At 30.9% G+C, this 14,012-nt stretch overlaps 1 protein-coding gene across 2 annotated transcripts in view; it reads left to right on the top strand.

Annotated features, from left to right (window-relative positions):
- CEP290 (centrosomal protein 290) overlaps positions 1–14,012 on the top strand; it is a gene marked incomplete at its 3' end in the record, with an annotated part of 84,849 nt that overhangs the window by 30,792 nt on the left and 40,045 nt on the right. For both annotated transcript variants that reach the window (XM_081309701.1, XM_081309702.1), the window contains 7 exons: positions 734–849; positions 3,312–3,414; positions 3,501–3,731; positions 6,951–7,124; positions 8,824–8,935; positions 11,830–12,035; positions 13,031–13,182. In XM_081309701.1, coding sequence (XP_081165827.1) covers positions 734–849; positions 3,312–3,414; positions 3,501–3,731; positions 6,951–7,124; positions 8,824–8,935; positions 11,830–12,035; positions 13,031–13,182 — 1,094 coding nt within the window. The remainder of the gene's footprint in view (positions 1–733; positions 850–3,311; positions 3,415–3,500; positions 3,732–6,950; positions 7,125–8,823; positions 8,936–11,829; positions 12,036–13,030; positions 13,183–14,012) is intronic.

The raw sequence follows: 14,012 nt of genomic DNA, 5'->3' as shown, positions 1-14,012 counted from the left end.
ACCTATCCTAAGTGAAAAACCAAGTACTTGAACTCTTATTCGTAAGGAATTATAGAGCGATGGAACATCAGAGAGATGCAACTTCAAATGTTGGATCTGAGTATCTGGAAAGCATGTGGCACCAGGCCTGGCATATGTCCTTAATAAAGGGATCTCAAGTGTAGTGCCACTGAGTATTTTTGATGTTGAGTAAGTTATGTAATCTTTTGAAGTCTCAATGTATTTATCTTTAAAATGAAATGATTGGAGGGGATAGATAATTTGAGTGGAGGTATGAAAGAATATTTTCACAAAATGATATGTCACTGAGTGGTTAGAGGTGTGTGTTTGTAACTATTCTGTATATCTGATAAAAGTGTCTATTTAAAGGTAACTTTTCTTTCAAATAATTTGTATGCTTACTGTGACCACCATAACTGATAAAAGTAATTTTACCCATTTCATACTATTTTGGGGGGGGGGCAGGTACCAGGTATTAAACTAAGGGGCTGCCCACCACTGAGCCACCTCCCCAGTCCTATTTTGTATTTTATTTAGAGACAGTTTCTCACTGAGTTGCTTAGTGCCTTGCTCTGCTGAGGCTGATTTTGAACTCGAAATCCTCCTGCCTCAGCCTCCTGAGCCGCTGGGATTACAGGATTGTGCTACTGCGCTCAGCCATAGTACATTTTTATATACATTATCTCCTTGAATTATGATGTTTTGAATTCTTATTTTTAAATCAAATTTTTAGGAACTAGAAATTAAAGAAAAAAAGTTGAAGAATTTAGAGGAATCTCTTGAAGACTATAACAGAAAATTTGCAGTACTTCGTCATCAGCAAAGTCTATTATATAAAGAATATTTAAGGTAAAAGTATTAGCAAAACTTTATAAATTTAATCATAGTATATTCATTGTGTATTTTCATTAATAATGAAAGTAACATTAGAAGAATTTAGATATTTTGTTCTGTTCTTTCCTTCTGCCTTTTCTCTTTAACTTTTTTTTTTTTTTAAATATACTGGTAACAGTTGTGAAGAATTTGTTTTTAGATAGATGGTATAGTTTTAATGATCACAAGCTCATCCATGTCCTGGGATTGTTTTGCCTTGTTTTTAATCCAGACTTCAATATTTGGTAATTATAAGACCTTGAGCAAGCTGCTTTACCCTTCTGTGTTTTAGTTTCCTTTTTTGTAGAATTCTGATAGTAATATCTCTCTCATAGTGTTCTTATGAAAAATAAGTGAATTATTACATGAAAATGTTTAGTGTATGGTACCTATGAACAGTTTATAAATGTCAGCTGCTATTAGTTAGCATCACTTGTAACAATTCATATGTGTATATAGGGATTAACATATATCTTCTTATCTCTGCTATCTAATCTGTATCCATAGAATGATTTCCATACATCAAAGGTGATGTAAACACTAAGGATAATTATCCTCTGACCTAACAAATTCCAAGCTAGTTAAGAGGGTAGATGATATTTCAAATTGTTGTTATGTCCTACTTTGGTTATAAAATAGTAACAAAAATCCGAAGAAGATAGAATCATGTCTGCTGAAGAAGAGAAATGTATTTTTCCACCTAATTTTTATTTGTGAGTAGACATTGGCAACATCTAGCCAACTTTGACTCAGGTATTATTGGCCAGAATTAAGTCACATGTTCAGTCTCATCAAGAGATTGATGTTACTATAATTGGTTTAAGCCAAGTAGATAATAAGTGATTATAGAATGTCTCTTATAGACAACAATGTCTTAACACACCTTCTTAAAAAGTGAATTTATTAATACATTTTAGTTTTTGAATTGACAAGTAAAAATTACATATGTTTATGGCATTCAACATGATGTTTTAAAAATGTATAAATTGTGGAATGGACAAATTAGGCTATTTAATATGTGTTATCTTATACTTTTGTGTCTGTGTGTGATAAGAACATGTAAACTCTGAACACTTTTCTAGTATATATAGTCTTAACTCAGTAACCATGATGTACAATAGATCTCTCTTTTTTTAAAAATATCAGTTATTCATTGCTACCTTCACATTCCGACACAGGGTTCTGTTATTGCACAGGGATGTTTTATGTGGGGTTAGACTTGGGTTCACCAGGAGTTTCTGATTTTTTTTTCAGTTTGTTTCTTCTTTTTATTTATACATGACAGTATAATCCATTTTGATATAATTATACAAGCATGGAATATATTTTATTCTAGTTAGGATCCCTTTTTTTTTTTTTTTTTTTTTTGTCAAGAGATGTACAAGAGATTGAACTCAGGGGCACTCAACCACTGAGACACATCCCCAGCCCTATTTTGTATGCTTAGTGCCTCACTATTGCTGAAGCTGGCTTTGAACTCTTGATCCTCCTGCCTTAGCCTTCCAAGCCACCAGGATTACAGCAGTGTGCCACTGTGCCCAGCTAGGATCCCATTCTTATGGATGTACATGCTGGTGGGCTTCACTCTGTTGTTTTCATGTATGTACATCATGAAATGTCAGATGGCTCTGGGTTCAATCCCCAGTACTGATACAATAACTCTCTTGAACTTCTAACTGAAATTTTGTGTCCTTTACACACACTCTTTTAAGTCTGATGATTTCTAATTTTTGTATTCTAAATGCTTTTCAACTTTTGAGTGGGAATGTTAAGACTTGATTTCCAGAATTAGTTTTGAGAATTGATTATTTTCCTGATCCTTTTCTATTTTCAATAAAATATTAATAAGATTCAGTTTATAAGTGAATAATCACTCAACTGGAGTAGTTTTTCTTTTGGTCAGTTTTAGCTAGTGGTACCCTTTAAAGCCAGTTCTATGTCCTTTTGACAAGAACTCATTAGTCTTTGAACCAGGCTTCAAAGTTTAGTTTGTTTTCTGGAACATGATGTTTGAGATTTGCCTACATTCTTATCCAGACTTGGAATAAGGCATTATGTATAAGTGTCTAATAAGTATCCCTTTTGAATGATGAGTCATTTAATTAGATTTAATATTATTTAAATTAATAAAGTTGACAATTTAATAAAATAACTTTGTTATCTTGCTTTTATTTAAAATAAATTCCTGACCAAATCCTCTGTATAAAACTTTTTGTGTGTCAGATTCAGAATATTTCTTGTTTTAAGTAAACATTAAATTTTCATGACCTAAAGTTTTTTGTAGTAACCTTTTTGTAGTAAATTTTGTACTTTTTGTAGTAAACTGTACTTTTTGTAGTAAACTTTGTGTTACTAATATATTGTGTATGGGATTTTTTGTTTTTGTTTTTTTATTTTGGTTCCGTTTTTTTTTTTTTTTTTTTTTTTGTAATTTTTAGTGAAAAGGAGACCTGGAAAACAGAATCCGAAACAATCAAAGAGGAAAAGAAAAAGCTTGAGGATCAAATCCAACAAGATGCTATAAAAGTAAAAGAATATAATGTGAGTACATTACTTTTAACATCCGCATACAAGATTGTGTAAGCTAGGATAGGTAAACTCAGCAAGTGATATCTGTCTTTGTGCAGAATTTGCTCAATGCTCTTCAGATGGATTCAGATGAAATGAGAAAAACACTTTCAGAAAATAGCAGAAGAATCACTGTTTTGCAAGTGAATGAAAAGTCACTTATAAGGAGATATACAACTTTAGTAGAAATGGAACGACAACTTAGAAAGGAAAATGGGAAACAAAAAAATGACTTGATGTCAATGGAGGCTGAAGTTTGTGAAAAAATTGGATGTTTGCAGAGATTTAAGGTACTTGTGCTTTTTGTTGTTTTGGTTTTAAATTTATAAAAATTTTCAAATATGCAGAAGATAGGATAGATTCATGAACCAGGATTATTTATTAACATTTTTCCATAATTGTTTCATCTGTTTTTTTGTGGAAATATTTTTAAATTGTAGATAATTTCTCCTCTAAATATATTCATGTGCATCTCTAAAATACAAATTTACATTTTTTGTTTACATAACCACAATTACTTTATCTTACCTAAAAACATTGATAATAATCCCCTTATTTGCTTAATACCAAGAATACATTTACATTTTATTAGTAGTGTCAGAATTATGCATTAAGGGAATTTGGATATAGATATCTTTTTAGTGTAGAATTTTTTTTTCTCTTTGAAAAATATTAGATTTATCTGTTTTTTTTTTTTTTTTCCTTTTTTTGGTATTGAGGATTGAACTGAGGGGCATGTAACCCTGAGTCACATCACTAGCCTCTTTTTTTTATTTTTTATTTTTATTTAGACATAGGGTCTCCTTATTTGCTTAGAACCTTGATAAGTTGTTGAGGCTGGTTTTGAACTCACGATCCTCCTGCCTCAGCCTCCCAAGCTGCTGGGATTATAACAGGAGCCACCATGCCCAGCGATTTATCTAATTTGTGTGTGTGTGTGTGTGTGTTATTGTTCCTTTATGCCTTTTATTTTGAAAAGTTATTTCTGAGGCCTAGGTTAGTTCCAAGTTAAGCATTTTTGATAAGAGTGATTCATAAGTAATGATCTATATTTTAGGAAGTATCACTTCAAGAGACAAAATGTCTGGTTGTCTCATATTTCATGATTGATTACTATGTCAAAGGGAGGACAACCATGTACCTCTGTTAGTAAGTGATTAGTTATCTGGTGATATTTTGGCACCATGAAAATATAAATTCTTCATCAGTACCACTAATGATTTTAACACTCACTGATAATTGTTGCTTGGCTCAAAATTATTTCATTAGAAATTACAAAATCACGATTTTTTATTTATATTATGCTTTTACATTTATTAACAATTATTCTTTTGAAAAATAAAGAGCTTTCCCTCATTAGCCCAGGCCGTTCAATTATCTTGAAGTATAATTCCTCCTGCAAAGTCAAGATAAATGCTTCAGTCTTTTCTTTTAATGATGAATTTTCAGAATACAGAGTTTGTGTGTCATGCTTCTTCCTGGTGTTTTTCCACTCAGTGTCTCTTCTTTAGGTGTTGTCACAGACGCACAGACTTAACTATTTTACTCAGTTTAAATTATTATTTTTCCAACTTTGGCCAGTGGGAGCCTTTTAAAGCTGGCTCCTATTTTGGACAAGAAATCATTAGTCTTGGAACCCAACTTCAAAGTTTGGTTAGCACAACAAAATGTTCTAGTTTTACCTTCTGTACTTCCTGTCTGGCCTTGGAATAGTCCATTTCTCTATAGAGACCTGGTTCTCTTTAGAGAGGAAAGTATTTAGACACCCAAAACTGATCAGTGGATGTCATTGCTCTCAGAATTTCATTGCTTCTAGTCCTTTTCAATGGACAAATTAGAAAATATAATATAATATATATATATATATATATATATATATATATATATATATATATATATATATTGTTTTTACACCATAAGTTCATAATATTATTGCCAATTCAAATTTAGCATTATGCGGTAAGTAAATAATATGGATGTTTTTCAAACCTTCTTTAGTTTTTGTACTTTGACTATTAACATAAAATAATTATGTTTTATCGTATAATACATACATTAATTTGAAAATAAGCAAGAATGACAGCACCATTGTTGCTAACATAGTTCAAAATGTCCTTACAATTCTTATTTTCTTTAAATTTCACTAATGATGTATAGGCAAAATAATATACTTTATAGTTACTTGAAATAATTCCTCTTCTTGTGATTATATACTTTTGATATATAGACATTTATTTTACATTTGTTTTAATTTTAGGGATTATTTTTAATTGATTTGCATATATACAAATTTATATTTTCAAAAACTTTAATCAAAATCTCACTTCTACTACTGTGCCTTTCATACCATTCTGCCTTATCTCCTGTGGACAGCAAATTATTCTGTTTGTTTTTTACAATCATAAACAAGGATAGAAAGGTTATATGCCTGCACCTTGACTTAGTATCTTATTTTTAAGCATGTAGATGTTCAGTGTACATGATGTAAATTTAGAATCATATGAACAAAAAATTCAAAGTAAAATTTAAATGTTACCATCTGTTTTGTAGATAGTAATGGATGATAATATCATTGCTAATGAACCTATTTTTAGTATGATCTTAAAGCTGAATTTTGATGAGATAAGAAATTGTTAAAAACTGAAAGCTGTTTTTGCTTAGACATGGAAAATTTCAGACATCAGAAATGTTATTATTTATATTTTTAGGGTTTTTTTTGAGTTTTAAATTCTTGGGATTGAAATAGAAAAAGAAATTGGAATCTCCTCTTCAACATAATCATTCAACCTGAATTTTTCTTTTCTCTTTTTCTTTCTTTCCCTCCCTCCTTCCCTTTCTTCCTCTTTCCTTTCTTTCTTTCTTTGTACAACAGTTAAAAAGCTGAGAAAAAGGGATATTTTTTTGAAAATGGGAAATAGAGCTTCATCTACCCTATCCCCCCACACCCCAGAATGAAACCAAATTCCCAGGACAAGATAGAATTGTGTGTGCTTATTTTGATGCAGAAGTTATCACAATGATATCTAAAACACTATTATGAGAATTTTATTTTGGAACAAATTGTAACCATAAGTTTTTATCTTCTTCACTTTGTAAACGTGGTTGTTTGGTATACTGTTTCTTAATGAACTTCCATCTCTTTTAGTTTTCTTTTATATGTAATTTTTACTTATCACAGAGAAACTTACTGGAGTGACTGAAAGTTTAGGCATTTCTTTTTGGTGTTAATAAAGACACTTTAGTGCCTTGGGTTGATGATTTTTCATAGCTTGATAGCAGGTTCATAGAACATTGTGTTAGACAACTTTCCATTACTTCAACAAATATTTGAGGTAAATCAATTTAAAAAGAAGAGTGCTTTATTTTGGCTCACAATTTTGGAAATTTCAATTCATGACTAGCTTTGTTGCATTGTGCTCATAGCAGCATAGTATATCATAGCAGGAAAATATGGTGACTCAGCAGAAAGAAATATACCAACATAATTCAGTGTATTTTTCTTTACATAGGAAATGGCCATTTTTAAGATTGCAGCTCTCCAAAAAATTATAGATAATAGTGTCTCATTGTCTGAATTAGACCTGGCCAATAAACAATACAATGAACTGACTGCAAAGTACAGGGATATCTTGCAAAAAGATAATATGCTTGTTCAAAGAACAAGTAACTTGGAATACCTAGAGGTAAGTTTGTGTGATCCTCCAACCTTGTGATATTAGCCATTTTTCTTTGGTGAGGTCGTTAGGTTTTAGGTAATTCTGTAAATTTTAATTTATTAGAGTTTACCTCTCTTTATGTAAACTTAACAGACATATAGTTCATAAATATATATTTATTGTATTTTATTTCTGATTATCAGTATACATACACATATGTAACACATTATTCATGGTTGCAGAATGACTTCTGGTTAACTTCATGCAGGTCATTCTTTTTAACTTATTTGCATAATTTAGCAGAATCAAACTTATTTCACCCAGGCACTTAAAGAAAAAAAGAGTATGGAACAGGTAGCATATTGTAATTAAAGGAGGAAGTGTCATTCAGAACTCTTCTCTTTCCCTTATCTATGTTCCCAGAACATATTGTTCTCCCATGGTTCCTGGATTCTGTTTCTTGGAATGGATTTTGTTCACTCTGATGTCTTTTCCTGGACCATGAATGAGCTCTGCAAATTTCCTTCTTTTCTTTTTTTAAAAATACTTATTCTTTTATTTGTAGTTGGACACAATACCTTTATATTATTTATTTATTTTTATGTGGTTCTGAGGATCGAACCCAGGGCCTCACATGTGCTAGGCAAGCACTCTACCACTGAACCACAACCCCAGCCCCTCCATCTTTTTTATTATATAGAAAAGATTACAGTAGATATTATAAGTTTAATTTAAACCATCCATGAATATACCCAGACCATAGCCACTTGACCTTTTTTATATGGTCTGATTTGTTCATCTTCCTCATTAGAAATAAGGACACTTACGTTTTTGGTTTGTTCTCTTTTAAGATCCTCTCACAATAGAGGACTAAATATAACTCTGTTGGCTCATAAGCTTTTACTTGCTTAGGGGTACACATTCAATAAATGAAACATTCTGAATACCTTTCAATGACTCCTACAAAGTTATCTGAGTCGTTATACATTAATACTATTTAGAAGTAATCAAGATCCATTTACTTATTACTTCTTTTTCCAAGAATTATATTTATGGAAAAATTCTGAGTATTTAGGTATGTTCATAACTTATTTTCTTTTTCCCATTCTCTGTGCCCTTTGTTCTAGGAAGAAATCCCCTGTAGATAACATATTAATGAGTAATTTTAAAACTATTTCATCTATTTTCCAAAAGAATATTTTTCATCTTTCCTGAAAATTAAAAAAAAATTGATATACTTTGTAATTTAAATCTTTGCTTTTATCAAATATGCATTTATATGTTACTTCAACAAAATTTATTATATGCCAAGGTCCAAGTTGTTACTGCAGTGTAACTAAACCATTATGAGCACTTTTTGCATAAATAATGATTTTTTTTATGCTCAAAGGTTTTGTGGTCTAGAATTCAGGGAGGGTACAGTGAAACCTTTGAGTATTCCAGATTGACCAAAATGAACATACAGTTTTAGTGGTTGAAGCTAATACTTAAAAGTTTAGAGTGACATATTAGATATATAAAATTTTGATGTTATTTTAAAATAATATTTTATGTTATATATATGTGTGTGTGTGTGTATGTATATTGCATATGGGGGGAATTCCAATATTTAAAAACTAGAGTATAAGTTTTAGGAGCTATTGCATAAAGTTAAAAAAGTGTTAGTTTTGTGATATATTGGTCTGAATTATAGTATAGTTTTATCCATGACGTGTATTTTATTCAGTGTGAAAATGTATCCTTAAAAGAACAAATGGAGTCTATAAATAAAGAACTGGAGATTACCAAGGAAAAACTTCACACTGTTGAACAAGCCTGGGAACAAGAGACTAAATTAGGTAAGTCTTATGACTGGTAATAGAAAATGATTAGGAATAAACAGGGATGCTTCTCATTTAAAATTCCATTTCTGTTCCAAATGAGGAGAAAATATTCTGTTTAAAAATATGAGCTCTGCCCAGAAGTTTAACTTAGTAAGTAGTTGATGAATAATATCTTGTACAAATTCCCACCAAATTTGATTTTCAGTTTATAAATTATATTTGTTCCTAGTAAGAAATTTATGAGTATACATTAGCTATTTTGAACATCATTTAACAATCAAAAGTAGTGATAATTTTGAAAAATCCTGTATTTTAATAGTAATATGGAGTACTCCCTGAGTGTGGTTATATTAATTACTTATTTGCTTTTATTAAATTCATCATAAAATATTTGCTATTATTAAGTTTACCATAAAACATCAAAGAAAATCTGAAAAGAATTCTTACTGTTTAGTTGCACAGCTGTATTATCACATTTTTACTTATATGTTCATATATTTCTATACTTAAAATTACAATATGTATTTGTGTTATATGCTGTGTTCATTTAGTAAATATAAAAAATATTACTGTTTTACTCATCATACGCATAAATGTAAATGTTCATGCAATATCCTAATTTGAATGATTATCATTAAATCACTCTTTGGTATTGTTTATAGTGCTACAATGAATATCTTCATATGTTTCTAACAGATATTACTATTTCAAAAGTTATTGAAATCTTGGTGGCTCCTACTAGGTTTTCCATATTAGGTTTTATAAGTTATCAAAATTTATATAGCATTTTAATAATTTTCTCTCATAGCATTGGATTTTATAATTTTCAAATAAATTTGCTGCTCTGAATAAGGTATTTTTAATTTGTTTCTGAGAATTTATAGTTCTAATGCTCTTCAGGGTTTCTATTACTGAGACAATTGGATTAGAGAGAGCAAACATTAGGAAATTTTTTAAAAATTACTTTTATGAATATAATTTTTAATTTACAAAGAGATTAAGTATGAATTAACTTTAATGTAGCTCCTACATACATGAAAGAAGATACCACTTTAAAACTTAAGTTTTACTTAAGTTTCAGTAGGTTTTTAAAATTTTATTCTCTTGGGCTGGGGATGTAGCTCAAGCGGTAATGCACTGGGCGCTGGGTTCGATCCTCAGCACCACATAAAATAAAAAATAAAGATGTTGTCTCCACCAAAAACTGAAAAATAAATATTAAAAAATTCTCTCTCTCTCTCTCTCTCTCTCTCTCTCTCTCTCTCTCTCTTTAAAAAAAAATATATCACCAAGATTTTAAGAGCATCTTCTTACTTCCTATTCCCTTTTAGCTTTAAGTGTCACTTCATTAATCTTTTTTCTTCACTGAGGAGTTTTTACTATTGGTCTATTGTGTTCTTTCCTCTCTACCAAAATTTGTTTCAGCCCCTCCTCCAAGCTTCTTTTCATTTTTGGACTTTAGCACAATATAGGACATCTTACCTTCTTTTTCTTCTTTTTTACTGGGGACTGAACCCAGTGGCACTTAACCACAGGGTCTTGCTAAGTTGCTGAGGCTGCCTTTGAATTTGGAATCCTCCTTCTTCAGCCTCCCAAATTGGTGGGATTACAAGTGTATGCCACCATGCCTGGCTTCTTATGTCTTTGTATATTTACATTTAGTGCAGTTTTTTTTTTTTTTTTTCATTCTGATGCTTAGGTTGCTTGAAGGGGTCTCAGTTCCATACTGAACTGATTTACTAATGTGAAGCTTCTTCTGGTAGTCTGTTATTGTTAGTTACTTGATCACAGTTTGTAGCAGCTATTTTAAAATCATTTATTTTAAAGATAGATACAGGACCTAATGAAATAATTTTCAAAACTAAGACTTGCCAATTTTATTTTGTTGTTCAAAAATGCATATTACTTTGAGAAAATGCAATTATAAAATTTGAAATTTTGAAGTTATACAAATAGGGGGAGGCGTTATTGTTATAAAGCTTATTTAGTGGTGATACATGCCTGTAATCCCAGCGGCTAGGGAGGCTAAGGCAGGAGAATCGCAATTCAAAGCCAGCCACAGCAGTTTAGCAAGGCACTAAGCAACTTATGACACACTATCTTAAAATAAGAGACTAAAAAGGGCCATGGATGTGGCTCAGTGTTAAGGGCTTCTGAGTTTAAACCCTGATATTAAAAAAAAAAAAAAATTTAGTCATGCTTAATTTTAATTGACTTTCTAAAAAACAAAATATTCTACCATATTTTTTTTTCAGGAATATATCTGTTATGTAAAGCAAAAGTGTAAGTTTTCTTCCTTGACCAAAAGAATGACCAAGTAACTAATAACACTCCTACGTGATATCTTCTCATAGAAAATTGAGGCTTTTAATTTCTTTTCATTTAATCAGAGACTTTGTTGTCCACACAAGCCATATATCTACATGTAACAACTAATAACAGAATGTAAAATATTTGGTAAAATCTCAGTCATAGAGCTTCAGATTTTACTTTCCAGTTTGTCTGTAATGCCTTAAAAAATCAAGTCATTATACTTGTGTTCCAAAGAAGCGTTGCTTTATTACATTGCTTCTCATGCAGTCTATCTCCTTTCTGTAAAGTATATGAATTTACCATATTTTGATTTTAATATATGTAACACTTCTGTGCTAAAACTTTACAATGTTACATCAGCACTCCCTTTTTTTTATTATTGTTTGATGAAGAACATACGTTTCAGAGAGATGAATTGGGTAGGCATCAGACATGGAGGAAGTAATAGAGCTAAGAATAAGATCCAGGTCTGTCATAATTTAAAAGCTCATGAGCTTTCCATGGAACTATAATATTTCCTTATGCACAGCATTTAAAATATTTAAAATATTTGAATATAAACCATATGAGATTGACTTGAGTATTATTGCTTATAGGGAATGAATCTAACATGGATAAGGCAAAGAAGTCAATAACCAACAGTGACATTGTTTCTATTTCAAAAAAAATCACTATGTTGGAAATGAAGGAATTAAATGAAAGGCAGCGGGCTGAGCATTGTCAAAAAATGTATGAACACATAAGGACTTCATTAAAGCAAATGGAAGAACGAAATTTTGAATTGGAAACCAAATTTGCTGAGGTTTGATATTAAAATTTTTATCATGCAATTAGAGAGTAAAGAGTTAGTAGACATTATATTATTGTAAAGAGATCTGTATCTATGAAGTAGCATATGAATATGGAGCTTGTGTTTCATGTAATGAGTAAATAAAAAAATTATTTTAAAATCTGAATTATTTAAAAGAAGCATATTTGAGTAAGTTCTTGTTTCTTACCAATGTTATATTGTAGTTTTAATATATAAAGAGATGTTATTACCTAGTAATGAAGTTGCCTTCTATTACCATCCCTTCATCTAACACATATTTGTTGCCTATTACACGTTAGACCCTGTTTGGGAGCTGAGCCTATAGCAAGAAAAAAAAAAAATAGACAGCAATCTTTGCTTTCAGGGACTTTACATTCAAATTAAAGGTTTTAGATTTTTTTATTTTTTTAGAATCATTAAACTGCCTGGCAGTAAATGGTTCGCATATATTCTGCAATTTATGATTAAACAACTGTCTTACAGTGATTGCTTACATTGAGACTTAACATATTTTCCAAAGCATATATATATAATCTTTATTCTGAGTCTCTAATTCTATACTAATAATATTTTATTAAAAAATTTGGATTTATGTATAGAGATGTAATGGAGATAAAATATGAATACACTGAATTCTCAACATCAGAAGTTCAGATATTATAAAATATTTAATTGCCTAATATAAATGTCTTTGGTGCATTAGAATACAACCATTGGTCGATTATTTCTTAATTTTTCCTCTTTTTCCTATCCTCAGTCTCTTCTTAAAACTTTCTACCTGTGTCTGAATTAAGACAAAGTAAATAGGATGGCACTACTCTGAAAACTAAATTATAAGAAAAATCTCAACCAAAACTGATGTATCTCGGCTGGAGATACAGCTCAGTAAAGTGTACTTAGCATGCATAAAGCTCTGGGTTTGGTTCCATCCAGGCACCAAACAAACAACTTATTTATCTGAATTTTTTTTGTTACTTTTTTTCTAGCTTACCAAAATCAACTTGGATGCACAGAAGGTGGAACAGATGCTAAGAGATGAGTTAGCTGATAGTGTGAGCAAGGCAGTAAGTGATGCTGATAGGCAACGGATTCTAGAATTAGAAAAGAAAGAAATGGAGCTAAAAGTTGAAGTGTCAAAGTAAGTGCTTGCAAACAAGTTAATCATTTGATTTGTCTTTCAGAAAATATATTACAGGCACATGGAGAAAATATTCTTAGTGGAAATTGATACTGGTTTCTTTTTATATGAAAAGGAAGAATAGTGACTGGGTTTATAGCCCAGTGGTGGAGTGATTTTGTAGTGTGCACAGGGCCCTGGGTTCAAGCCCCAGAACTGCAACAGAAAAGGAAGACTAACATTAACAAGGAGACAGGGGATTTAAATCAGGGATGCTTTACCACTGAGCTACATTTCTGATCCATTTATTTATTTATTAAGCCCACTCTTGCTAAGTTGCTGAGGCTGGCATTGAACTTTTGATCCTCCTTCCTCAGCCTGTCAAGCCTCTGAGATTATAGGTGTGTACCACTAATTAACAAGGTTAATTTTTAAAGAGGTTAAATAATAACACTGAAGAGGAAATGCCTTGTCAAAATTTGCATTTTTCAGAGATAGGAAAGAATATTGTTGCAGAAAGCACTGAAGTTGTAATCAAGATCCTGTGAGCTCTGCTCCTTCCTCATACTGATTTTTTCCTTAGTGAAAAGATGAATGGTCATTTGATGCATTTCAACTTATGCTTTTTTACTTTAATAAGGAAATATAAGTACCTCTTCTGTCTGTTGAAGATAGAAGATTTGTTTCATAAGGTTGCTTTAAAAATACAGTGAAAAGTTCGGATTTTGATTTAATTTACAATGGACATCTGCTGTATACTAGGTGCTCTGCAAGGTATTACGCTAACTCATACAATCACATGTTTTCATTTCACACTAGGAAATAGCCCCAAGCTAATTTAGAAAACAAAA

This window comes from Spermophilus citellus, assembly GCF_964194105.1.
Source record: "Spermophilus citellus genome assembly, chromosome: 10".
Classification (NCBI taxonomy): Eukaryota; Metazoa; Chordata; class Mammalia; order Rodentia; family Sciuridae; genus Spermophilus; species Spermophilus citellus.
Note: the sequence above shows the minus strand (reverse complement) of the source record. Positions and strands in the feature narration are given on the sequence as shown.